This window comes from Eulemur rufifrons, chromosome 6 (assembly GCF_041146395.1).
Source record: "Eulemur rufifrons isolate Redbay chromosome 6, OSU_ERuf_1, whole genome shotgun sequence".
Taxonomy (NCBI): Eukaryota; Metazoa; Chordata; class Mammalia; order Primates; family Lemuridae; genus Eulemur; species Eulemur rufifrons.
The window spans coordinates 22677125-22703191 of record NC_090988.1 but is presented as its reverse complement, the minus strand read 5'-3'; the positions used below and the strand labels follow the sequence as shown (position 1 = coordinate 22703191).

At 42.4% G+C, this 26067-nt stretch overlaps 4 protein-coding genes across 6 annotated transcripts; 3 read left to right on the top strand and 1 right to left on the bottom strand.

Annotated features, from left to right (window-relative positions):
- Positions 1 to 32: 32 nt before the first annotated feature.
- Positions 33 to 3813, top strand: CFAP68 (cilia and flagella associated protein 68). 2 transcript variants are annotated; one of them, XM_069468955.1, is made up of 4 exons: positions 33 to 403; positions 2336 to 2566; positions 3099 to 3165; positions 3416 to 3813. In XM_069468955.1, the coding sequence occupies exons 1-4, from the start codon at positions 353 to 355 to the stop codon at positions 3589 to 3591; spliced, it is 525 nt and encodes a 174-aa protein (XP_069325056.1). In that variant the 5' UTR covers positions 33 to 352; the 3' UTR covers positions 3592 to 3813. The 2 variants fall into 2 exon arrangements, with proteins under 2 accessions (XP_069325056.1, XP_069325057.1); XM_069468956.1 differs by lacking the exon at positions 3099 to 3165 and having other exon boundaries at positions 3416 to 3567.
- Positions 3814 to 11207: 7394 nt separating this feature from the next.
- Positions 11208 to 23407, bottom strand: CRYAB (crystallin alpha B). 2 transcript variants are annotated; one of them, XM_069470901.1, is made up of 4 exons: positions 23371 to 23407; positions 14111 to 14509; positions 12902 to 13024; positions 11208 to 11555 (listed from the first exon to the last, which is right to left on the bottom strand). In XM_069470901.1, exons 2-4 carry the CDS (start codon positions 14309 to 14311, stop codon positions 11352 to 11354), a joined length of 528 nt encoding a protein of 175 aa, XP_069327002.1. In that variant the 5' UTR covers positions 14312 to 14509; positions 23371 to 23407; the 3' UTR covers positions 11208 to 11351. The 2 variants fall into 2 exon arrangements, with proteins under 2 accessions (XP_069327002.1, XP_069327003.1); XM_069470902.1 differs by lacking the exons at positions 14111 to 14509; positions 23371 to 23407 and adding an exon at positions 13234 to 13309.
- On the top strand, positions 15309 to 16617 carry HSPB2 (heat shock protein family B (small) member 2). Its single transcript, XM_069468954.1, has 2 exons — positions 15309 to 15498; positions 15964 to 16617. Exons 1-2 carry the CDS (start codon positions 15405 to 15407, stop codon positions 16416 to 16418), a joined length of 549 nt encoding a protein of 182 aa, XP_069325055.1. The 5' UTR covers positions 15309 to 15404; the 3' UTR covers positions 16419 to 16617.
- Positions 19825 to 26039, top strand: C6H11orf52 (chromosome 6 C11orf52 homolog). Its single transcript, XM_069470903.1, has 4 exons — positions 19825 to 19945; positions 23995 to 24032; positions 24818 to 24879; positions 25116 to 26039. Exons 1-4 carry the CDS (start codon positions 19914 to 19916, stop codon positions 25362 to 25364), a joined length of 381 nt encoding a protein of 126 aa, XP_069327004.1. The 5' UTR covers positions 19825 to 19913; the 3' UTR covers positions 25365 to 26039.
- Positions 26040 to 26067: the final 28 nt, after the last annotated feature.

Below are 26067 nucleotides of genomic sequence, written 5' to 3'. Positions count from 1 at the left end.
CTTCGCGGGTCTCTGCCCGCCCCCTCTTCACCCGTCACTGGTTGATGACGCACAGATCGTCTTGACGAATTCGTGCAGGGACTCCAAGGAAGGACTGTAACCATGGGTGCAAAAGCGAGACACCCGCTTCCCAGTCCCTTCACCCTGCTATCCCCTTAGGAAGATCAAAGTGCCTTTTAGCCCGAGTATGGCCCTAAGTGACTTCGTCACACCTTCATGAGGTCACAAGCAGTCACTAGCTCAGAGAGGTGAGGCGAGTTCTGAGTGAAAGAAACCCGGCGGGGCTGAGGCCAAGAAGAGGTTGGACTGTGTCCTGCATGTTCCTAACACGGAGGATTTTGTACCTACTTTCATGTCCGAAATGGCTGCATCCCGTTGTCTCTGCTGCTCAGAATTTTTCCAGGTACTTCCATCTCCTACCTTCTATTCATTCAAGAAGTGTTATTGAGTGCGTGTTATGTGCCAGGCCACTGTGAGGGTGGGTAGATATATGAATGAACAACATGTGGCCTATGATTTCACTGAGCCTACAGTCTGGTGGAAAATGCGAACGGTAAAAGAGGCAACTCTGATACAGTGGGATGTGTGCTATGAGTGGAAAGATTCAGGGTGGTACGGAAAGGGACTCTTTCCAAGTTTGGGGGTGAAGAGGGAAGAGTCCCTGGATGAAGTGAACCTGAGTTGAAAGCTAAGGGGGGAAAAGTATACCTAACGTGGGTCAAGAGGAGCGAAGAGACAAAAGGAACAATATATACAAAAGCATGACAGAAAAACAGATGGAGGGAGAGTGGGTGACAGGTGAGACTGAAGAGTTAAGTAGGGCCAGATGGTGCTTTATAAGCCATTTTAACAGGCTGAACCTTATTCTAAAAATAGTGCAAAACCACTGAAAAGTTTTAAATAGGAAGATAACACAATCAGACTTTCATTCTCAAGAATTCTGCTTTCCTATGGAGAAAGGATTGTGGAGGAAGAAGGCTGATGGTAAAGAGGTAAGATAGGAAGCTACTGCAGTAATGGAGACAAGGCTAATGGTGATCTAAATTGGAACTTGGCCGTGGGGATGGAGGGTAGTGGACTGATTGAAAAATCAACAGGACCTGGTGAGTGGGTTGAATGTTGAAAGAGAAGGTAGAGTCAAAGGTAAGCCCTAGGCTTCTGGCTTGGACAACTGAATGGATGGTCATATCTGTCATTCCAGCCCTAGAGACAATGACACCTAGTTCACCAGTCTGAGTACTAGGCTTGTTGGACTCTGTGGGTCCAGCTACTCTAGTCATCATGCTGTTTAGTGACATCAGTACATGCACCTGTCTTCATAAAGGTGGATGGTGTGAGGGCAGTTACCTGAGATGCCATCCTTTAATGCTACATTATTAGTTTTATCTCTGCCTGTGGGAAAGCAGGTGGGCAGTGACTCCCAAATCATGGCCACTTGGGCATGGTAATCTGAGTGAGCTATGTTTGAAGAACTGGGAAGGCCAGGTTTGGTGACATCTCCTCTTTTAAAGAACATGGAACAGCTAAATAAGGATTTCTGTCACTCTCCTATGAACACTTCAAACAACCCAAGCTATTCAGCATCAAGTTACTCTTCTTCAGTGAAGGTATCACCTTGCTCCTAAGCCAGGGGACCAGACTCATCTTTTGGCAGGAAAAAAGAAAAAAACGTTGATCATCTGGTATATGCAAACCACTATGGATTGGGAGGGCAGGCAGAGAGATAGGGTACAATAATGAATAAAACACAGATCCAGTCCTCAAGGGGTATACAGTTCAGCAGAGGAGATAGGGCATGGACTCAAAGAGCTCAAACGTATGGTAGAAAGTTACAAGTACAATCAAAGATATGAAGATAAGTTCTGTGTGAGATAAAAGGAGAGAGAAGTTAACTTCAGGGAAGGCATTTGAACTGGGCCTAGAAGGAAGGAAATTATCATTTATTGATCATTGTGTTATCTAATCATTCAACTCTCACTTCTACCTATTCTCTTTGACTATGGCAATACCTTTAGTCCTTAAACTGTTAAATTACCTAAACATATAGCTAGTTCTTCATGTAGTATTGGGGATACTAAAGGTTTTCCTGTTTTTTTGAGAGAGGGCATTTAATCTATGTAGTCATCCACTGCTGCTGATTGAGAGGATAGATCAAAGGGTTCATGGGCCTGGAGAGGAAGAAACAACCACAACAATTAAATTTGGAGGAAAGCCTAGATCTATTAGTAAGGTGTGCTTGTGTTATACCTGGCCATATAAAGCAGAAGGTATAAAGGGATGCCTTTTCTTTTCTCTGGTTTGTGCAACAAGCTTTTTTTCTGTTGTCTTTTTCCAGAGACAGAACCTTGCCTGTTTCCTCACAAACCCACACTATGGCAGCCTGATTAATGCAGATGGCCATGGTGAAGTGTGGACCGATTGGAATGATATGTCCAAGTTTTTTCAGTATGGATGGAGATGCACTACTAATGAGAATTCCTATTCGAACCGTACCCTGATGGGCAACTGGAACCAAGAAAGATATGACCTAAGGAATATTGTGCAGCCCAAACCCTTGCCTTCCCAGGTAATCTGAATGTCTCTTGTTGCCTTCTATTAGCAAAAGAAATGCCTGTGGCCATTTGAGAGACAGGAATCTAATAACTTCTAGTGCAGTGCTCTCTTAGGCCTCTGTTTAGTGAAGTGGTTGGGGCAGAGAAGCAGTCCTCAGCTGGACCCACCTATCCCACTTTACTATCAAGTTGAGTATTATATTATCGGTAAGGATCAAAAGGATGGGGAGTACTCTTCTTCTCTTGCTTCTGTTTGGACTTTATCTGTTAATCCACAGAAATAAATAATTTCTTCTGACTCAAGCTAGCTTCTCCCCTGCTCCTTGCCTAACTAGACTTGTCATTTATCTGAGTCTTGCCCCGAAATCTCTGCTAAACAAACATACAAAAGATATGAAAGTTAGAAGGATGTACAGTAACAACATATAGACCTCTAATTCAGCTAAAATATGACAGAACCTGTTAGAATTCATGTCATATTGTCCTTTATTTCCTGATATTAGATACAGACTTCTAAATTCTTAATCTATTAATTTTTCTCTCCAGTTTGGGCACTACTTTGAAACAACATATGATGCAAGCTACAACAACAAAATGCCACTTTCAACCCATAGTATGTAGACTATTATTTTTAATTTTTACATTTTCAGAACCTAACTCAGTGCCTGGCACATAGAAGGAATGCAAATAAAAGTAAACGGAATGGGTGAATAAGTGAATGAATGAGTGAAAAGTTTTTCTCTTTTCTCAATTTGACTGTACTCACTGTCTACTCCCTCAGAAATAAGATTGAAATCAGTTACTAAAACTCCTTGCTGTTGACTGTTTCCATTTGTGTTTTCTTCTCTTTTTTCTTCCCTCAGGATTTAAGCGAGAGCCTCACTGGTTCCCAGGACATCAACCTGAACTGGATCCTCCTCCATACAAATGCACAGAAAAGTCAACTTATATGAGTAGCTATTCAAAACCTCAAATTGGGCATTACCCTGCATGTGTATGGGATCCTAATATTGACCAGTTTCAGGGCCCAGGATTCTAAGAAAGAAAAAGAAGCTTAATATTTCCAGAGTAGAATGTATTAGGAAGTTATTCTAAGCATAACTAAAAATTTAGCTCACTGTAACACTATTTCACTCTCTGAATAAATAAAACAAAAAACACAGAAAATATTCTCTATCCCTTCTTTGTTTTAACCAAGATTTAAATATCAAATTTAAGTTATCTATTTTTAGTGATACATTAGGGGTGTTCTAATTTAAAAAGAATTATTTCTTTCAAGTCTACAACCAGTCTGCTCTTCCCTGCCTTCTGTCAGTGGCTGGACTGCAAAATCCAGCATAACTTAGGCTATCTTTGAGTAGATGTTTCCTGGATATAAGCCAGGTAGTCACAGCCATATAGTGTAACTTGACTGTGACTTTAACAAGCATCCCCTCTTGAGGTCTATGAAAAGAAGTATAACTCGTTTATTATTATAGAGAATTTAAAACATAAGCAAAAATAGACAGGATAGTCTAATGAACTCCCATGTATCATTATCCAGCATCAACAATTTATGACTAATCTTACGTATTTCTATCTACTTTCTCTATTTTACTGAACCAATTTGGGGGCAGATCTCAGAAATATAATTTCATCTATAAAGATTTCAGTATATATCTCAAAAAGATAAGGACTATCAGTAGGTACACCCCCAAAAGATCACTAAGGAAACCTGTTGATCAGACAAAGCTTATTAAACCTCTTGTAGCAAGGAAGAACATCAACTTGACACAAAGTCTTGGTGATGATTCAAAGAGGTGATGTTAGAGTAGGGGATTATAGGAATTTGGGATAATGATTCAATGGTTTAAGATGGATCTTTCAAAGAAGGGAAATGGTAGGGACTGAGAAAAGGTTGTAAATAGTTTAGGGTTGGTGAACATTGGAAGGCAATAGTCTGAATTTTAATGTGGTTAAACTTATCAGCATTTCCTATTTTTTTCTCCTGTTTAAGAAGAAAATATATAGTCAATGTCTATTTATTGCCCATATATTATACTGTCTTCTTAAACAAGGAGGCCAAAAATAGCTTCCATATATTACCTCCCAAACCTTCATTATTTTATGTTCCAGATATAGATCTGGAATTTATGTTGTATATGATGTTAGGTAGTGACTTAGTTTCTTTTTTTTTTTTTCCTAAATGGCTATCCAGTCGTCCCACCATTCAAAAGACCATAATTTCTCTGTTGCTCTTCAATGCCATTTTTATTGTAAATTAACTATGTACATGTAGGTTTGTTTCTAGACTCTATTATATTCTATTAGCCTAACTGTCATTCCTTGTATTATCTTAGTTACAATACCTTAATTACCCTCCTGTCTTAATTATAATGATTTTATGTATTATAAGTCTGGTTTTTGTTTTGTTTTGTTTTTGTTTTTATAGACAGGGTCTTGCTATGTTGCCTAGGCTGGATTTGAACTCCTGGGCTCAAGTGATCCTCCACCATATGCCACTATGCCCAGCTATTTTTATAAGTCTTAATACCTAATAAATAAAATACTTTCACCTTGTTTTCTTTAAGATTGTTTAAGCTATTTTTGACCTTTTACATTTCCATACAAAATTTAGGATCAGCTCGTTCCACAAAAAGATACAGTTAGGATAGTGATTGAAACTTCATTGCATTGTTAGGTCAATTTTAGAATTTGAGGTATTGTCTCATTTATTCTAATAATCTATGTGTGCATTCTTGTAACACGAATATTGTTTTATAGGCACATATTTTAAATTTATGTATTATAATATTATATGTCTTATTCTGTTCCCTATGTATCTAACACTTTTTTTTTTTTTTTGAGAAGACAGTGTCTTGTTCTGTCACCCAGGCTGGAGTGCAGTGGTGTGATTATAGCTCACTGCAACCTCAAATGCCTAGGCTAAAGCAATCCTTCCTGACTCAGCCTCCTGAGTAGCTAGGACTACAGGTGCACACAACCATGCCAAGCTAATTTTTAAAGTTTTTTGTAAATACACCGTCTCACTATGTTGCTTAGGCTGGTCTCCAACTCCTGGCCTCAAGTAATCCTCCTGTCTCAACCTCCCAGTGTCTGGGATAACAGGAGTAAGCCACCATGCCTGGCCTGTTTTAACTATTTTTAAGTGTATAATTTAGTAGTGTTAAGTGTATTCACAATATTGTGCAACCATCCCCACTACTCTATTCCGAGAATTTTCTCATCATCCTAAACTGAAACTCTGTACATATTAAACAATAACTCATTCCCCCACCCCTGTCCCTTGGTAATCTCTATTCTATTTTCTGTCTTTTATCTATTCTAGGTACCTTGTTTAAGTGGAATCATATAACATTTGTCCTTTTATGTCTGGCTTGTTTGACTTAGCATAATGATTTCAAGGTTCATTTGTGTTATGCCATGTATCTTTTTTAAGATTGAATAATATTCCCTTGCATGTACATGCTACATTTTGCTTTTCCACTTATCTGTTGATGGACACTTAGATTGTTTTCATCTTTTGCTGTTATCAATAATGCTGTTATGAACATTAGTATACAAGTATCTGTTTGAGTCCCTGCTTTCAATTATTTGGGGTATATATACTCAGAAGTGTATTGCTGGATCATATGATAATTCTATATTAAACAGTTTGGAAAAGCCAAACTTTTTCTTTATTGCTGTGTCATTTTACATTCCTACCAACAATACACTAGGGTTCTAATTTCCCCATATCCTTGCTTATACTTCTTATTTTCTGTTTTTTTCTTTTTGTTTTTGTCTTTTTTTTTTTTTTTTTTTTTGAGACAGAGTCTCACTTTGTTGCCCAGGCTCGAGTGAGTGCCGTGGCGTCAGCCTAGCTCACAGCAACCTCAAACTCCTGGGCTCAAGCGATCCTCCTGCCTCAGCCTCCCGAGTAGCTGGGACTACAGGCATGCGCCACTATGCCCGGCTAATTTTTCTATATATATATTTTTAGTTGTCCATATAATTTCTTTCTATTTTTAGTAGAGACGGGGTCTCGCTCTTGCTCAGGCTGGTCTCGAACTCCTGACCTTGAGCGATCCACCCGCCTCGGCCTCCCAGAGTGCTAGGATTACAGGCATGAGCCACCGCGCCCGGCCTGTTTTTGTCTTAAATAGCCATTGTAGTGGGTATAAAGTGGTATCTCACTGTGGTCTTTTTTTTTTTTTTTTGAGACAGAGTCTCACTCTGTTGCCTGGGCTAGAGTGCTGTGGCATCAGCCTAGCTCACCGCAACTTCAAACTCCTGGGCTCAAGCAATCCTCCTGCCTCAGCCTCCCGAGTAGCTGGGACTACAGACATGCGCCACCATGCCCGGCTAATTTTTTTCTATATATATATATTTTTAGTTGTCCAGATAATTTCTTTCTATGTTTTTAGTAGAGACGGGGTTTGGCTCTTGCTCAGGCTGGTCTCGAACTCCTGAGCTCAAACCATCCACCTGCCTTGGCTTCCCAGAGTGCTAGGTAAACTAAAAAGCTTCTGTACAGCAAAAGAAATAAATCAACAGAGTAGATAGACAACCTGAAGAGTGGGAAAAATATTCATAAACTCTACATCTGACAAAGGACATTATTATATCATATTAGTGTGTTATATCCACGATATATAAGGAACTCAAGTCAGCAAGAAAAAAACAAATAATCTTATTAAGAAGTGGGCAAATGACATGAACAGACATTTTTCAAAAGAGGATACACAAATGGCCAACAAATGTGAAAAAATGCTCAACATCACTAATTATCAGAGAAATGCAAATTAAAACCACAATGAGATACCACCTTACCCCCGTCAGAATGGCCATTTTTAAAAACTCAAAAAACAATACATGTTGGCATGGATATAGTGAAAGGGAACACTTATACACTGTTGGTGGGAATGTAAATTAGTATGGCCTCTATGGAAAAACAGTATGGAAATTTTGCAAAGAACTAAAAATAGATCTACCATATGATCTAGCAATCCCACTACTGGGAATCTACCCAAAAGAAAATAAATCATTATATCAAAAAGACACTGGCACTCATGTTTTTCACAGCATAATTCACAGTTGTAAAGGTATGGAATCAATCTAAGTGCCCATGAACTGAGGAGTAGATAAAGAAAATGTGATGTAGGGCTGAGCGCAGTGGCTCATGCCTGTAATCCCAGTATTTTGGGAGGCTGAGGGTGGAGAATAGCTTGAGACCAGGAGTTCAAGACCAGCTGGGGCAACATAGTGAGACCTCACCTCTGAAATAAATAAATAAATATTTGTTTTTAAAAAAGAAGAAAATATGGTACATATATACCATAGAATACTACTCAGCCATAAAAAGGATGAAATAATGTCTTTTGCAGCAAGTTGGATGGAACTGGAGGCTATTATCCTAAGTGAAATAATGCAAGAATGGAAAACCAAATACTGCATGTTCTCACTTATAAGGCGGAACTAAGCTACAGATACACAAGGGCATACAGAGGGTAAAATGGACATTGGAGATTCAGTAGGGGAGACGGGAGGGAATGAGAGAAGAAAAACTACTTCGGATGCAATGTACACTATTTGGGTGAAGGGTACCCTCAGAACCCAGATATCACTACTATACAATTAAACCATGTAACCAAAAACCACTGTACCACTAAATCTATCAAAATATAAATTTAAAAATAAATAAATAAAAAAGTGAAGCACTTAGCACATTGTCTATCACATAGTAAGTGCTCAAGAAATATTAGCTAATATTAAAAAACAAATGCTACTTAGAATTGCCTCAATGAAAGTCTGGTGTAATTCAGATACAGGAAATGAAGTAGAATCATGGATAAGCTACCTATAAAGCTCAAAAAAAGCCCTCAAGTACACTGGACTAGAAAAGTCCTACACTAAAATCGTAGCTATGAACAGCCATAGCAAAGGGTATGATCTAGAAAAGAATAACACTAAGGAACTAGTCTAACTTAGGCATTTATGGTAACTTTAAACAAAAACATGACCCTGTACATTATGAACAAATTTTTTGAAAACATAAATATCATTATCTAATAGTCAAAGTTGTGATTTATTTAAAACCAAATCATTGCTTGACAAATTTTCTGGTAATTCAGTAAAACAATTAATGTTGATACATGGCTTCTAGGGCATTCTTCAGTTTTTTGCGTTATTAACTTCAGCCTCTATATCAGTTCAGATGTTTTTGCCTACCAGTAACAGAAAACCTATGTCAAAATAGATTAAACAGCCAGACATGGTGGCATGTGCCTGAAGTCCCAGCAACGTGGGAGGTTCATTTGAGCCCAGGACTTCAAGTCCAGCCTGAGCAACATGAGACCGTGTCTCTAAAAACTTTTTTAAAAATTAAAGTATTAATGAAATAGGATAGGCAGGGTAGGTCACGCCTGTAAATCCCAGCGCTTTGGGAGGCTGAGGCAGGAGGATCGCTTGAGGCTAGTGTTCGAGACCAGCCTGGACAACATAGCAAGACCCCTGTCTCTACAAAAACTTAAAGAAACATTAGCCAGGTGTGGTAGCATAGACATGTAGTCCCAGCTACTCGGGAGGCTGAGGTGAGAGGATCACCTAAGCCCAGGATTTCAAGGGTACAGTGAGCTATGATCATGTCACTGCACTGTAGTCTGGGCAACAGAGTGAGACTCCGTCTCAAAAAAAAAAAAAAATTAAAATGTCATAGATTAAACAAAAACAAGTTACAATAAGACAGTCTGATGTTGGGAACCTCTAGAATTGGCCAATTCAGCAATCCATTGACCCATCAAGACCTCAGGATCTTATCATTTTTGTGTTCAACCATCTTCAGCATATCATGGATGCTGGATCATGTTTTCAAGGTGGCTACGGTAATCCAGGCATCACAGTCTCATGCTCCAACATTCAGAGGAAGAAAAAAAAGATTTCTCTCCCACTGTGTCTCTCTCTCTCTCTCTCTCTCTCTCTCGGTGAATCTTTTCAAAACCTTAGTTTAACAACTTTTTCTAGAGCATCTTCAGCAGACTTCCCTCCTGTCTCATTTGTCATAATTGAGTCATAGCCCTTTCAAGATCAATCACTACAGACGAAGGGAATTTCCCTGCTTGACTTGGACTAATCACGGTAAACCACCTGTGGCTGGAGCTTGGGTTCACTTCCATGAAGCACATGGCTAGAAAGAAAATGGTGGATACCTAAACCAATCTGGGGTACTACTGGCAAGACTGAAGGTGGTAAATAGTGGTTGGTTAGGTAGCCAACAGCGCTACATAGTCACAAAAATTGGTTTTAAGGTTGGAAAAAAGGAACTTCTAGCTAGATCACAGCATTCCAGACTATTAGGGAATGGTTTTCAAAGGGAAAGCATTTTGAACCTGTATAGATTTGCAATTTATATTGTCCTAGCTCCACACCCCTGCATCATGAAATATTTGGGCAACTGTTTCATGTAGAATATTTCAAAAGTTTGGTCAGTCCCCAAACTATAGGCTTTGTGAAGGCAAGAATCCCACTTTACCTTATAGTCAGATTTTGCAAGAAATCAGAAATCAGCCAGAAGCCTTTAAAGAAAAATAAGAGTTGTCTCTACACATTTATACCAGATAAACTACAACAGGGCTATTTTTCATTAAGTGAATTAGAAGCTTTGTCCAGACCCACAGAAGTGAAAAGGGGGGCTTTTTTTTTTTTTTTTTTTGGTAGACTACTAAGCTAAGCTTTGTTTAAGCTAAATAATAGAGTCACTTATTGATCAGTTATTAACTGTAATTCTAAAACCTAACTTTTTTGAATTGGATATTTCCCAATCTTAATTTAATAAGCATTTGCTGGATAACTTACATTTTGTACCTCAGAGGCTTGTTTGGTGCTAATCACCTGAGTCCTATTTATTGCCCTAGTGAATCAGCTGAAGGCACTGCTTATCAGTAGAAAAATGTCAAACACGCCAGGCTCGGTGGCTCATGCCTGTAATCCCAGCATTTTGGGAGGCTGAGGCAGAAGGACTACTTGAGTTTAAGACTAGCCTAAGCAACATAGCAAGACCCTCTGTCTACAAAAAATAGAAAAATTAGCCAGGCATGGTGACATGTGCCTGTAGTCCCAGCTACTCGGGAGGCTGAGGCAGGAAGACACCTTAAGCCCAAGAATTTGAGGCTGCAGTGAGCTATGGTGACACCACTGCACTCTAGCCTGGGAGACAGAGTGAGACCCTGTCTCAAACAAACAAACAAAAAGTTAAGTAATATTAGAATCACCATGCCTTCTCTGGTGACATAATTAATTTCAGAGCTGTAGTAAGGCCTTTTATGTGGTGTTAATCCAGAGTTCATTCAGATTTGTTCCAGTTGTTGAAATTGAGGGCTGAAATCAAAGAGGGCAGAGAGAGAGGAACTGATATTCCTTGAACTCTGCCAGGGGCTTTGCATACTTTTTCTCCTTAATTTACTTCTTACAACTCTGTACTCCATGTTGTAAGTGGAAGACCTGAAGACCAGAAACATTAAGTAACTTGCCTAAATTTATACCATTAGTAAGTGGTGGAGCCAGTTATTCTGATGCTAAAATCCCTGGAGGCACCTAAATCATAATGTGATGATTAAATGGGTCTGCTGTATTTGTATATTTATTTAAAAGCATACTGAATATTCGAACACAAGACAGTTATCTGTTGCTGAATGATATTTTATTAGCTTGAAAATTTGGGCCTGCCCTTAGCATTAATAAGCTTCAGCACTAGTCACAAGATTTTCATTCACTGGTGGGGAAATGTTCTTGTTTTAAAAAATGCAATTAGAGAAAGGGCATCTACTTCTTGGGGGCTGCAGTGACAGCAGGCTTCTCTTCGCGGGTGATGGGAATGGTGCGCTCAGAGCCAGGGGTCTGTTTCCTTGGTCCGTTCACAGTGAGGACCCCATCAGATGACAGGGATGAAGTAATGGCCAGAGGGTCCACATCAGCTGGGACTCGGTATTTCCTGTGGAACTCCCTGGAGATGAAACCATGTTCATCCTAATCCAAGAGAATGAAGAAAGAAGCAGAGAGGTAAGAACAGGAAATAATACCACTGGCCCAGAACTCAGGTATCCCCATCCCCCTTAGGGAAGACCAAATGCCATGACAACATGAGGGAAAGATAAATAGCTGTTCGTTTCAGGTTTGGGGTTAAGATGAAGTTGCCTAGGTGGTCATCCAACTAGTGAGAGTCTGAGAAGTATGAAACAGCCCAAATCTTCATAGTTTTTCAAACTCTGCGGCACAGATATGTTTTGGGGTATTTCTCAAAAGTTTAGATCAGTATTGGCTGGGCCTATAGGATTTAAAATCTCATCCTGGCCTTGAGGGTCTGAGTCCCTGAGGAAGCCCAGAAATTGCCCTGACTCTTCAGGAATGTCCCAGAATATTCCAGACTAATAGGACTACTGCTTTAAAAAAAAAAAAAAAGTGACTCCATCCAGGGAGACTATGACCCAAATTTAAATCATATGAGCAAAATTCAAACAGCCTAAGGACATTACTGAGGACACACTGTACTAGTTGTCCTAGTACACAGGTTCTGAGTTATCCTAACCGGTGAGAAGTAATTTTAATGTTCTCCCAGTCATGAGAAGCTGTTCCATTCATCAGATTCCCCAAATAGTAGTTGACTCTTATGCCTGCTGAATCTCAAGCATTTATCCAAACAGGCTCTCAATTAACTTATTTCCACATGGGCTATAGGGTATTAGGAGCTGAATACAGGTCTGAAACTTAGGCAAACCATGTAGCTCAGCATTAAGATGGGATAAAGAGGAGAAGTGGATTCCTGGACATCTAAAAGAAAAGTTACAAACTCAAGTGCCTTCAGGGTCCATGCAGTTAATGTATTTATGTACAGCAACTAGGTGTCTGACAACAGTATGCCTAAATCAGTGGTCTCCAACCTTAACTGTAGATTAGAATTACCTAGGGAGCTATAAAAAAATTCTGATGTCTGGAACCAACCCTTAAATATTCTTATTTAATTGGTCTGGGGTATGCCTGAGCATTGGATTTTTGAAAATTCTCCTGATGATTCCAATGTGGCCAAGTTGAAAAACACTGGCTTAAATGGAGAATGAAAATCCCATCCATCCCATCTACAGCAATCAAATCAAGACAAACAACAAAGGCCACTTCTCTGGCCATAACAACAATAACAACAACAGGTCTATTGTCTATCCCTAGTATAATCTCCTGGCCATTGATTTGTAAGCCCTGATACACAGACCCTTATGGCGTGGGACTGGAATGTTGCCAGTCTTAGAGGCTGATAACAGTACCTGGAATATTATAGTATGCACTGAATGAACGATCAGAGAAAAAAGCAAGCTACATACCTGGCGCTCTTCATGTTTGCCATGCACCTCAATCACATCTCCCAGCACCTTGACTTTGAGTTCCTCTGGGGAGAAGTGCTTCACATCCAGGTTGACAGAGAACCTGTCCTTGTCCAGGCGCATCTAGAATTAACAAGGTGAAGGAATGGGGTGGGAGGAAAAATGACACGAATATTTATTACACTGGTGCAGTCTCTTCACTCTGCAGACTTGCTTTCTGTCCAGGTAATTTATTCTCCTCTTTTCTGCTAAAAATCCCTTTTTGAATAAGCATGGATCTTTGGTTCAGGGGAGCTACCACAGTGGCACCCAAGGTCCAAACTTTATCTTACAGGGAAGAGAAGATACATCACCCAGGGGACCAACTGTAAGGATGGGTCTGGGTATGGCTTCTGCTGCCTCTCTAACCTCAATGCCTGGCTTTGTCATTTGTCTGTGAGACAAAGGCCCCTTCTTCTTGCTCAGATCTCTGCCATATTTTCCACCCACCCAATCTGGAATATTATGCTGGTCTTGCTTGTCCTTCCAAAAGCCCTTGCCTGGTCAGCTCCTATTTACTCATACTTGAATATTTTTAAATCAGAATGTTATCTGTGACAGCTTCTGTCAACCTTATCTGTTCACCCCATTCTCCCACCCTCTTAGGATAAGAGGGGTCCCAAGACCAATCTATATTCTTTCCTCATAAGGCTTGGACCCAGTCCAGTTCCCGGTCACAGCCCCGAGGAACCCGGGAAATTACAGAAGAGGGAATAGAAAGGAAGAAAATAGTGGTTGTTGTCTCTAGCTCCACCCAGTGGGGATGCCAAGCTCAGTATGAGGTAGGATTCTCTCCTGGCTCTGAAACTTGAGATGATAAAATTTGTCAGGAGTTTGAGGTATTAGAAGATGTGAGCAAAGGAGTCTGAAGGCAGCTCCTTCTCTGCAGATTATTATGAACCAAACCAGAAAAGGGTATCCTGCTCAGAAGTTAGGGGACAGAGAATGTTATCATCACACACATGGAAAAATATAAAAAACAGGATGCAGAGGACCATCAAATAGAAACAGGTGACTGGGGGAGGGAGGCACTAGTAACCTCACTTTTCTTCACTTTTGGAGACACATGTGCCTAAAATGGCTTAGGCAGAGAAGGAAAGGAAGACAGATGGAGAAGTTCCCAGGAGGTTCTAGCAAGGACTCTCCTGTTCTGGCAGAGGGGAGACTCACCTCTGACAGTCCAGTGTCAATCCAGCTGGGTCCCCGCAGGAATGAGGGCAGCCGAAGGTAGAAAGGGCTCAGGGAAGTCGAAGTCGGGAAGAGATCAGACTCCAACAGGTGCTCTCCAAAGAACTGGTCAAAGAGGCGGCTGGGGGAGTGGAAAGGAAAGAAGGGGCGGCGGATCCAGGGGTGGTGGATGGCGATGTCCATGGTGGCTAGATGAATGTCGGGGGTCAGCTGGCTGGTCAGCTCCTTCAGCCGCAGCTACGGCCAGCCCCTTATATATGCAGTCTTGTGAAGCTTCTGGAATGGTGATGTCAGGGGTTTTATTATCCCAGCTCACCGCCGGTTCATGGAGACTTGTGATCAGGGATTTGGCAGTGTGACACATACCCAGTACTCACTGAGCTAAGAAAAGAGAAACACAAACACGTCTGAGCTGGCCAGTGACTTGTCATGGTCTTGTTTCACTTGCTTTCTGTCCACACCCAATGCACCCACCCCCACCCCCGTTCTCTGAAGCTAGGACAGAGTCAGGAATCCCAAGCAGGCTGATGGTGTGCCCTTCCTCCTCCTCTTCAGTCTTGCATGCCAGGGAAATCGGCCAGCAGCTATCTTGGGCCTGGGCAGTGACTGGAATCTTCCTAGGCTGGGCCCCAGGGACATTAACTGTTTGTGGGTCCCTGGAGGAGAGCAGTGACGGTCAACATGTCAGCAGCAGCCACCTTCGTGGTGCTCTGGGTTGACCTGGGTTCAGGAGAGGACCCTGACATTAATCTGGGCAGAAAAACCCCAGCCCCCCAAAAAAGGACAGAAAAGGGTTTTTTTTGTTTGTTTGTTTTGCATCTTTCATCCTATGTGGCTCACAGAACATTAAATCCAGGAGTGCTTTATTGAAGTAGGGTGCATCGTGCCTGCGACTTAGGAGGAGAAACGGTGGTGTGGAAATGTGCAAACTGTTAGCGAGGGTCTCAGCTAGGCTTCCTTTCGACCTCAGGCAGCAGCTCCCCTCCCCAGCTCGCTCCCCAGCCAGGACCCTCAGCTGTCCCCTAAGGCCCCCTGCGACAGCTGAAGGGTGTGCGGGGAGGGGACTGGGGGTCCAGGCGGCGCTGGTCACACCCTCCTCGCTCACACTCAGCGCCCCCACTCCCCGCCCCTCCCCCCAGAGACTCGGCACTATTTTGGGTGGTGTAGACCCCGCCCCCACCTCCGACCGAGCCCTGGCTCTCTGGGCAGCTGGAGGGGTCCCGCTGCGCCTCTTGGGGCTGCACGTCCGGCCAGGACCGCTGCCGCGTCTGCAGCCATGTCGGGCCGCTCGGTGCCACATGCCCACCCGGCCACCACCGAGTACGAATTTGCCAACCCGAGCCGCCTGGGTGAGCAGCGCTTCGGAGAAGGTACGGCACAGACGCCACCCCCTTGCCTCTCCCCCCACCTCCTGAAATTCTGGGCTGACCTCCCAACATTTCTGGCGTCCACCCCACTTCGGCTTAACTGATATCCTGGGGCGAGCCATCCCCCACCCAAGAGTCCCCCTCAACCCCTCCAAGCAGGGCTCTTTCCCCTGCCTACTGACCTCAGGGCAGACTGGGTGCCTGCAGCGCCCTGACACCTGCCGCTTGCCTGCCTTGGCGTGCCTTCTTGTTCCCCTTCTATCAGGCCAGGCCCAATTTGGTTTGCCTTTTTCCTCGACCATCTCGTTTTCTTTCTCAGTCCCCTTCCCAGCTGTCTTCTCCTCCTCCTAGCTGTGTCCCCCTCCCCGCTTCCCTACTTCTTCCCAATGTCCCGATCTCCTCTCCTTTCACCCCCGGGCCCACCTCATCCTCTCTCATCCTGCCTCTTGCCTTCTCTCTGCCCCTCAGGCCTCCTGCCAGAAGAGATCCTGACCCCCACGCTCTACCATGGCTACTATGTCCGGCCTCGGGCCGCTCGAGCTGGCGAGGGCAGCAGGGCAGGGGCCTCTGAGCTTAGGCTCAGTGAGGGCAAGTTCCAGGCATTTCTGGATGTGAGCCACTTTACCCCTGATGAGGTGACCGTGAGGACTGTGGACAACCTGCTGGAGGTGTCCGCCCGACACCCCCAGCGCCTGGACCGCCACGGCTTCATATCCCGAGAGTTCTGCCGCACCTATGTCCTGCCTGCTGATGTCGACCCCTGGCGAGTCCGAGCTGCCCTCTCCCACGATGGCATCCTTAACCTGGAGGCACCTCGGGGTGGCCGACATTTGGACACAGAGGTCAATGAGGTCTACATCTCCCTGCTCCCTGCACCTCCTGATCCAGAGGAAGAGGAGGAGGCAGCCAGAGTTGAGCCTTGATGGCCACAGACCCAGCACCCAGCAAATCCCTTTCTACCTCCCATGTTGATATCAGCAGCTGCCCACCACTCCAGAGGTAGCAGCATCTTTGGGGGAAGGGAAGGGCGCATGGTCCACAATATATGGTTTGGTCCCAAGGGACATGTCATAGCCTTTGGTTTAGTTTTGGGTGGAGCTGAATAAACCCAAATCTCAGGGCCTTGTTTGTGCTGCTTCTTATTCTGTGGCCAGGAGGATGGGATGGGCAGGGAGGGAGGAGGTCATTGCCAGCTAGACAGAGAGCTCCTCAGTTAGATGTGCACAACGTCACAGCACCCTGAGCTCGCACTTGGATGCTGAGATCACACCCGGAAGCTGACACTGGCTCCAGATCAAATTCCTAGCCATAATTTTCTCACAATGCAACAAAAGAGAGAGTGATCCTGGGAGGGAAAAGGGATATGCCATCCAAACAGCCCAGAGGGCACTGTCTGAGCTGGTGATTAGAGACACAAAAACAAGGGTCTCCAGACTGTCTGGCCCTTTTTGGGTAGGGGTTGGGAAAATGGTTTTTGGCTGGAGAGAGTTGCCTAAAGCCCTGGAGCGAATACTTTGTTTTCTCATACTAAGGCCTGTCCACTGAAATGGTCACTGATTTTGAGGGACTGAGTATGCATACACAGGGGCACAGACACAGAAGCCACTACCTTTATCACTGAACCCCATTACCTCCCATCCTCTGGGGGCATGATGTATTCAGCAAAGCCTGAGAATCCGTCCCCTCAATTACTCTCTGCAAGACAGCATGCATGAGTATGATTTGGGGAGTGTCCAGAAGACTTCCCTGCCCCAAAATATATTTTTTACCAGGCTGTGGTGGACACCTAAAATTCTTCCATTAAAGTGGTTGTTTCTTAACTTTGTTAGGGTTACAGACCCATCAGAATATCCAACAAAAGCTACACATGCTCACCAGAAAAATACACTTGCTCCCAAATTTGGCAATACAATTTGAATAGGTTCCCACAATTCTTGAGATTCATATACCGCTCTTAGGGATCTGTGGACACCCAGGATAATAACCCTCACTTGAGGAATTCAATCTTTGGTTAAAGGATTGCCATCTATTAAAAACGAAAGCACATCTCAGAGAAATAACTATTGATATATTCAAGTGTTCATTCATTCAATAAATATTTATCAAACCCCCAGGAATACACCATGGGGGATATACACTGTAAACATAAATTATAAAAAAACTATGGGTTTGTATTGTCTACTTTCAGGAATCTCAACATCTAGTTGAGAAGAAAAAAATAAAACGATTCTACTCAAAATGATTCTCTACATGTCAGGAATCTTAACATTTGATTGAGAAGAAAAAAATAAAACGATTCCCTACACTTCAACCAGAACAGCTTGACATTGATCTGTTTTGTAACTGAGCTTTATTTAAAAGACGGATTTCTTAGCTAGAAAACATTTGAGAACCTCTGATTTAGTCCAAATCCCCACCCCATTAAAATTCTTTTAAAGTTATTACGAACCTTCTTCTGGAGCATTTCGAATGACAGAGAACTTAAAATTTTGTAAAGTAGCCCACTCCATTTTCTTTTTGGCCATAACTGTTATAAATTGTTGCTTTTGTTAAACCAAAATCTGCATTTCAGTAATTGGTTCAGCCCATTGGTTCTGGTTATTTCCAGAAAACAAATGCAATCCTTCTTTCACTTAAAAGTCCTTCAGATATTTAAAAATAACCATCCTGTCCTCCTAAAGCTTCTCTTTCCCTGCTAAACATGCCCAGTTCTTTTAACCATATCTTATACTTTCCACTTCACTTATTATCCAGCCAACTTTCTTTTGAACACACTGCCTTTTGACAATGTAACTTGAAATTCAATATCTAGACCTAAAATAATTATTTCAGTCATGGACTGACTAGTACAGACTTCAATGGAATAATCAATACCCTTGTTTATCATTCTAGACATCTATTAATACTACTTAAGGGGATACCACAATGCACTATTGGTTTCTTTGGAGTTTCTGGTCATGTACAAATCTTTTAGGTGCTTTTTGAAAAAATTACAAATCATGTGGCTAAAAAGGGACCAGATTGTTGAGGGCTTTGGGTGCCAGGCTGAGAAGTTTGAACTCTATCCTGCAGATCACAAGAAGAAATCATTAATAGCTTTTGAGCTGGGTTGGGAGGGGTGGGTAACAGGACAAAAAGGAAACAGTTAATGGTAGAGTATAGAATGGTATGCAGGGGAGAAGCATGGCCCTGAAATAGGGGAATGATTGGGGCACAAGATAAAACAAGATGCTTTGTGCCACCTGATAATTACCTCAGAACAGAAATAATAACAATAATAACAATAGCTAGGATGTACTGAGAGCTTTCCATGTGCCAGGCCCTGGACCAGAGCTTTACATGCATATATCTCATTTAATCTTCACCATAATCCTGCAAGGTTGTCACTCTTATCCCCATTTTCCACAAGAAGATGGGGAGGAGTTCAAAGTCCAGGGTACTCTGGAGTGCAGAGCAGAGTGGTGGCCCCCGCACATCCATCAGGGACACACAAATAACCAAGCATCAGAGGAAGACACTAAAGATGGGATGAGAGAACTGAAGACAAGAATTATGCATTTCACAAATTCTCCCATATTTCCTCCAGATGAATTTGCTCAGCTGCATCCTATTTACTGGTGAATGTGAAGTGAGTCTAACTTTGGGTCATTGGAAGAAGCTGAGTTGAGGGGTAAGTGAAGATTCTGTAGCTCTGAAATGGGGATGGGGAAGTGAATGGCTAAGTGCTGACGCCATTCCAATCATAGAATCATCTGCTTTTTATACCAGAAAAAGAATTAGATATTATGTTCAGTTTTTCCATTTCACAGTCCTGGAAACTTAGGCAGTAAAAGGGTAAGTGATTTGCCTACATTAATTTCAAAAGGCAAGGGAGAATATGCAAGGAATCCATTTTCCTAAATTTAAGGTTCTAAGAGACTCCAGTAACCAAACCTAGATTCTGGACAGGGATAATAAGAAATTGGTACCAATTACCTGGAATGTGAAACTCAATTAAACCTGAGCGGTGCTGAGCAAACATAAGGTAAGATGCTAATCCATTATAGAGGATATATTTCAAAGATAGCGTGATGTAGTGGAGAAATATTTCCTAAAGAAACCCAGAGCCCTTTTCTATCTCGGGTTTCTTTTCATTGAAGCTTGAAACTCAAGTTCATGGCTTCATCAAAAGAAGCTTCAAATCCTGTAGGTGAGATAGCTCTCACCTGGAATCCCTATGTATTGTTCTACCCTTTGGCTGGCAGTAGTCACCTGGGAATCATTCCAGCAGGTGGCTTCCAAAGTCCAACCTGCTAGGTTGAAATCTGACACTCACAGAGGCTCCCGGGAGCTGCCACAGAAAGCTAACCCGGGAACCAGGAAATGCACAAGCCTGTTGGTGTAGAAAAACAACTGGGTTCCCTCGGAGACAGCGCGCCATGGGAAACGGGTTCTGCTGTGGAGGAAGATGGTGAGTAGGGCTGAAGGGCAGAGGGTAACATCTCTGTTGGTGAATGGGGAGGAACTGAGAATCGGGAGCCTGGAGATAGTTGTCTGCCAGCCTTCCATTGCCACCTGCCTTGGCCTGGTTCCTCCTGGTTCCAACACCAGAGCAGCACCACCTTCCGTGCTTACTCCTTTCAGGAGACATAAGAAAACAGAGCCAAGCCAGTTGTCTGCAGAATGGCCGGGGCAGGGCTGGAATGGCATTGTTGCTCTTTGTCCTTCTCTTCTTTCCCTTCCCCAGATGATAATAATAATTGTAGCATTTGAGAGTTTTCTATGTGCCAGACACTTCACAATCTCATTTAATTTTCCCAACATTTCTGTGAGATAAGTGGTCTTACCCCTCCTCCCATTTTACAGCCACCTGAGAAGTTGAGGATCAGAGAAGTTAACTAACTTGCCCAAGGACACATAGCCATAAGCAAGAAAACCAAGATTCCAACACAAGCATGCCTGTCTTCAGAGCCAACACTTTTAACCACTACACAATACTGCCTCCCAGACTGAGCAAATCAACTTGGGAGAAATGTTTATTTAAAAAGGCGGAAACAGGAAGAATGAGAATATCCGTGAAATATCTGAATATAACTTTCACACTTATTTGCTATGTGACCTTAGGCAAGTCCCTTAATATCTCTGTATCCTCACATGTAAAAATAAAGATAATATAGCCTCACTGTTTAGATCATAGGTTTTTTGTTTGTTTGTTTGTTTGTTGAGACAGAGTCTCACTCTGTTACCCGGGCTAGAGTGCCATGGCGTCAGCCTAGCTCACAGCAACCTCAAACTCCTGGGCTCAAGCAATCCTACTGCCTCAGGCTCCCGAGTAGCTGGGACTACAGGCATGTGCCACCATGCCTGGCTAATTTTTTCTATATATATTTTTAGTTGTCCAGGTAATTTATTTCTATTTTTAGTAGAGACGGGGGTCTTGCTCTTGCTCAGGCTGGTCTCGAACTCCTGAAATCAAACGATCCACCCGCGTTGGCCTCCCAGAGTGCCAGGATTACAGGCATGAGCCACTGTGCCTGGCCCATAGGTTTGTTTTGAAGAGCAAAGTATATACTATATGTGGAAAACTCATAATAAATTATCTGTGGTATTGTTACTGTTCTTTCCCATAAACTCCTGGACCTGGCTTTATCTTGTCTACTGCCTTCTTAGCTGCATCATTCCATGCCTGGGTCAGATCTTGAGGATGTCTTATTTATGTATAAATAAACCATCGTTATATTTAGAGAGACAAGTCGGGTACATTGGAAAGCACATAGGTTTTGGAGTCCGTACAGTACATTGGATTCAAGCCCTATCCCTACTACTAATTCATTTATCCATTCATTTCTTAAACAGATATGTATTGAACATATACTATGTACTAGGCACAGTGATAGACACAGAAGACATAGCAATAAAAGGAAATTTGGTCCCCGCCTTCTTGAGTAAGATACTAAAGTTCTATGGCTTTAGTTGAATTCATATGTAAAATGAGAACAAAACTATGTGTTTCCCAGAATGTTGTCAGGATTTAAAAAACAAATAAAGCACCCTTTAAACTTTGAGATGTCCTACAGACATAGGACATCTAGAAAAGTTTATAAAGAAGGGGATGTAACAGCTTCTTCCGCTTCCTTTTGTCCCAAGTGTTTGTATTCTTTCTTCATTACTGGTCAGTTCTCTGATAGTGATAGTCATTAGCGGTCAACTTTTACTTATGCTCATAGAATGCTAGGAGCCATGCTAAATATCTTACATTTACTATTTTCTTTAAATCCTTACAATAATCCCGTGATTACTGAATAAAACCATGAGATTTGGATTCTATTATCATCCTCATCTTATTAATAAGAAAACAGAGGCCCAGAGAGGTTAAAAACTTGCTGAAGTCTTCACAGCTAGTCTGACATCATCAATCTGACTCTGGAGCCCATTCTAGAGACACTATGCCAGACATTCTAACCAAAATCTATTTGTCCTCTTAAAAAATATTAAGAAGACTGGATAAAATTGTTCTCCTCTATTTTTTGCTATCTCAATAAATCTTCAGAGACTTGATACTATGAGCATTGAAGAGATTTTTATTTTAAAATAGTCTTTGTTGTTATTTTTTCTGATTACAAAATTAATAAACATTCATTGTAGAAAATTTGGAAAATACCAAAGGGCAAAAAATAAGAACCATAAATATAAGCACCCAGAAGTGACAGGAAGATTTTAGTGTATTTCTATATCTTTTCCAAATGTGAACAGTTTTTATCCCAAGACATATCTTATTATCTTTTTACTAACATAATATAGAGTAAATTTTTCCATGCTGTTAGGTTTTCTTCCAATATCCTTTATTAAGTGGCTACATAGTTTTCCATTAATTGGATATGTCATTTATTTAGTTGGTTACCAAATGTTGGACATTCAGGATATTTCCTATTTTTTGCAATAATAAATAATGCGACAATGAATATTCATATTTGTACATGTATAATTATTCTTAGGAATTGCTACATCAGAGGATATATGCATTTATGTTTAGAGCTTTTTATACTTACTGCCAACTGCATTCTAGAAGGATTACGTGAATTTTTATTTCTACTACCACTGTAGGAGAGTGCCCATTTAGTTTCCTTAATTCTGATCTAAAAATAAAATCCTGTCACTTATAAATCTAACTGAATATTCCATTTGGATTATGTCCAGGCATTGTGCAATATCCAACCCGGGAACAGGCTCTGCTCACTAACATTGGATGGCCCTAGTCTATGTATTTTAGAATTAATATTTTCTCTATCCCTTTAAATAGAAGTAAGTAGGAAAACAGTAGTGACAAGGGGCAAGGAATTAGAAGATTCTCTAGTTCCTATAATAGGATAAGGCTGAGCAGTCATAATATAAAGCAAGAGCTGAAGTGGCAGGAGAGGAAGTAGAAAAACAGTAGTTTTTCTTCTGAACTGCCTGTTGAGTTTGGGTGGAGACCCAACTGCTCTCAATGCAGCAAGCTGCACCAAAACCAAAAATCATGCCAAAACACAAACTTCTGTTAAATGTGTGTGGAAATTTTTGATTTTTTCCCCACAGTAATATAGTCAAAATAATTTAGAACTCACTTTCTCTTTCTCTCTTCAATAAGCAAAAGAAGGAAACTTCCCCAGGGAAATGAGAAGTCAAACAGACAAATAGGGTTGGCTCTGGTAAGAGTTGGAAATATACTTGCAAGAAAAAGCAACCGGAGTAAGCCCCAAACTATTCAGCTTATTTCCTCAGACAAGTGTTGTTTCTCTGGGCATCAAACAGTTGACAATCACGCAGACACACAGGCTCCATCGGGGACCCCAGGGGCTCAGAAATGAATATATAAGGTATGTCCTGCGGTGTGGGCAGGATAGCTGAGTCACTGACCAAATTCAGCGCTCCCTGCTCTGCAGACAAAGTTCTCCAAAGGATGTTAAAGGTTAAACATCTCTCACTTTCCCTGTTAATTAAAAACAAGGACAAGGAAACAGGGAGAGAGGTCACTTGTTAGGAAAGGGCTTTGAGGGGCCCTAACTAGTTAGCCTTGATTGTGGCAGCTTCTGTGACTGTCAGAATGAAAGTCCCAGGTTGGCAAAGACCCCAGGAAAAAAAAAAAGCACTGAAGAAGCAGCAAGAGGGTCTCTGGATCCAGAAATATCCCATTATTTGGCAAGTTTCCTTACCCTCTGCTGAGATTAGCATGTTAGACAATCTCAGAATAGCCCTCAAGCCAGCTACATCCCTGGCATGTAGTCCTGGTTGTCTGAGGCTGTATTTTGGGTTTGGTTATGTCAGTTGTACCACTCCACCTTCCAGAACCATCCATTTGGGAGAGGTGTGGTATCGTTGACAAATGCTTTGGGGCTGAACCTGGCTCAGGGTGAATCTTTGTTAGAGGGAGGTGGGGGAGGGTCATCCCAGGATGTTAAGAAGATCACAGAGCAGATGATGAAGGAGAGAAGATAGAGGCCAGGGCTCTTGCACATGGATGATCTGTTTTTCCTATCACAGGAGCTGCCCATCAACTTTCCAGAAGAAAAAGAAAGCAGGTAACTTTTGCGGGGAGGGACTCTGAGGGAGGCACATTAGAGAAGAGAAGACAATAGAACTGGCATCTTTGGAAAGGGCATAAGAGTAGAGAAGAGGAGTGGACTTGGAAGGGATAAGTTCAGAACTGGTGTTGAACCCAGTAGCCTAAGGATTCTGTTTGGTGTACTGTCTCCCTTGTAATATCATCTACTGGTTCTATAATAGATGTATACTCATGCTGTGGGAGAATGAAGGAAGACACTGATATCAAAGGAATAACAGCAAGTTCACAAGTCAGGATTGGAGGGAGGGATGGTGTTTGTAGGCAGAGAAATAAGCTCAGGCAAAAAAAAAAAAAGAGAGAGAGAGAGAGAGAAAACATACTGATTTGACTCAAAGTGGCCTATTGGTTTAGCTGAGCACTTCCACATTGCATTGTAATAGTCTGTTTACTTATTTGTTTACCCTAGCAGGCGTAAGCTCCCCAAAGCAGAGAAAACAGCCTGCTTATCCTTCTACCCCCAGAACATGGCACAGAGGCTGGCATATAATGGCTACCAACATATGTTGGTTGAACTATGTCACAGGCAAGTGAAAAATGCAGATAGAAGATATTATGGCCAGACTGTGAAAGGGCCAGGTTGTACACCCTGCTAAGGAGTTTGGATGTAGGAACAGAAGTGAGAATGGAGGCAGGGAGATTAGCTGGAAGCCTGCCATAATAGTTTAACAGTGATTTAAAGAGGGTAATCTCAGTAGAGATGGAGAAGAGAGAATGGATTCAAGTTGGATTTCTTCCCCTCAGGGAGCCAAGGAAAATGGACATTGAAGCCACAGCAGCAACAGCTGCAGCAGAATGGCACAAAGGTAATGACAGGCCTCTGTCTCTTCTCTGGGGCTGCTCAGACATGCAATCCCCATACTCAGCTTTTTTCCCTAGAACAGACACCTGTCACTCATCTGTAGAATTTGCTGGTTCTGTCCATCCTCCTTTTCCCCCTAAAGGAGCAAAGTGAGGGAACATCAGTCTAACTAGCCCTGCATTGGAGGTGAGGGGCAAAACCCAGCCATAAATCTCCCTTAATGCCGTCCATTCCTCACAGGGCCATGAAAGAACACGACATATGTATGAGCAAGTGTTACAGCAGCACGAGTCACAAGAGAGGAGTCAAGGCCTCCTGTTGGAAGACAGCAGCTTACATTACGCAGACATTCAACTGTGCAGCCGTACCCAGCCACGGTCTGCCCATGAAGTGAAACACCTGCATTTAGAAAATGCTACAGAGTATGCGACCCTTCGGTTCCCCCAGGCCACACCTCGCTATGACAGCAAGAACGGGACCCTGGTGTGATCCTTCGGGAGGAGGGACCAGCCCATCATTTACCACTACTCCTGTGGGGAGAATCTACTGCTTTGGGGAATTGGGTGGCACACAGGGGTACTGGCCATATTTTATATAACTTTAAAGAACTCTGGAGCCCCTGGAATTGTGGGTGTCCCCAGTCTCTCCCTTAGGATTCTTATTTGCCACCATTAGCTTGGAGTTGTAGTTGGGTTAGCTATGGGAGGATGGAATTCCACAAAATGAGGTTAGGTCAAGTATGCAGGGAGGTAGGTCTTTAACCCCACCATTGCTCCTGCTCTTTAAGAAAATGCAGAAAGCACTGGTTACTCTATAAGCACGTGGGCTGATCTTGTTGGACTTTATTGAATGGTATCCCTTTTACACATCTTAATCTCCAATGCTGGAAGGGAGGTGCTCTGGAAAAGCATTGTGAGCTTTTGCACACAGCCCCCAGGGATGGCTTGGGCAATTTCCTCAGCAGCTGGCTGGGTCAAGGGTTCCAGATCTAAACAGACAAATGCCTCAGGGACTGAGGCATAGAGGAAGCCGTTCTCCAACCATTGCTTACAAGGACTTCCAGTCACTGGTCACTGATACAGCACAGCGAGGCCCGGAAACTTCCCTCAGGGAGACTGTTGGTTCTTGAAGGTGCGGGGCCACTAGGATTAATAAACTGCTTGAGGAACATGCCTGGTGTGTTTTCTAGGGC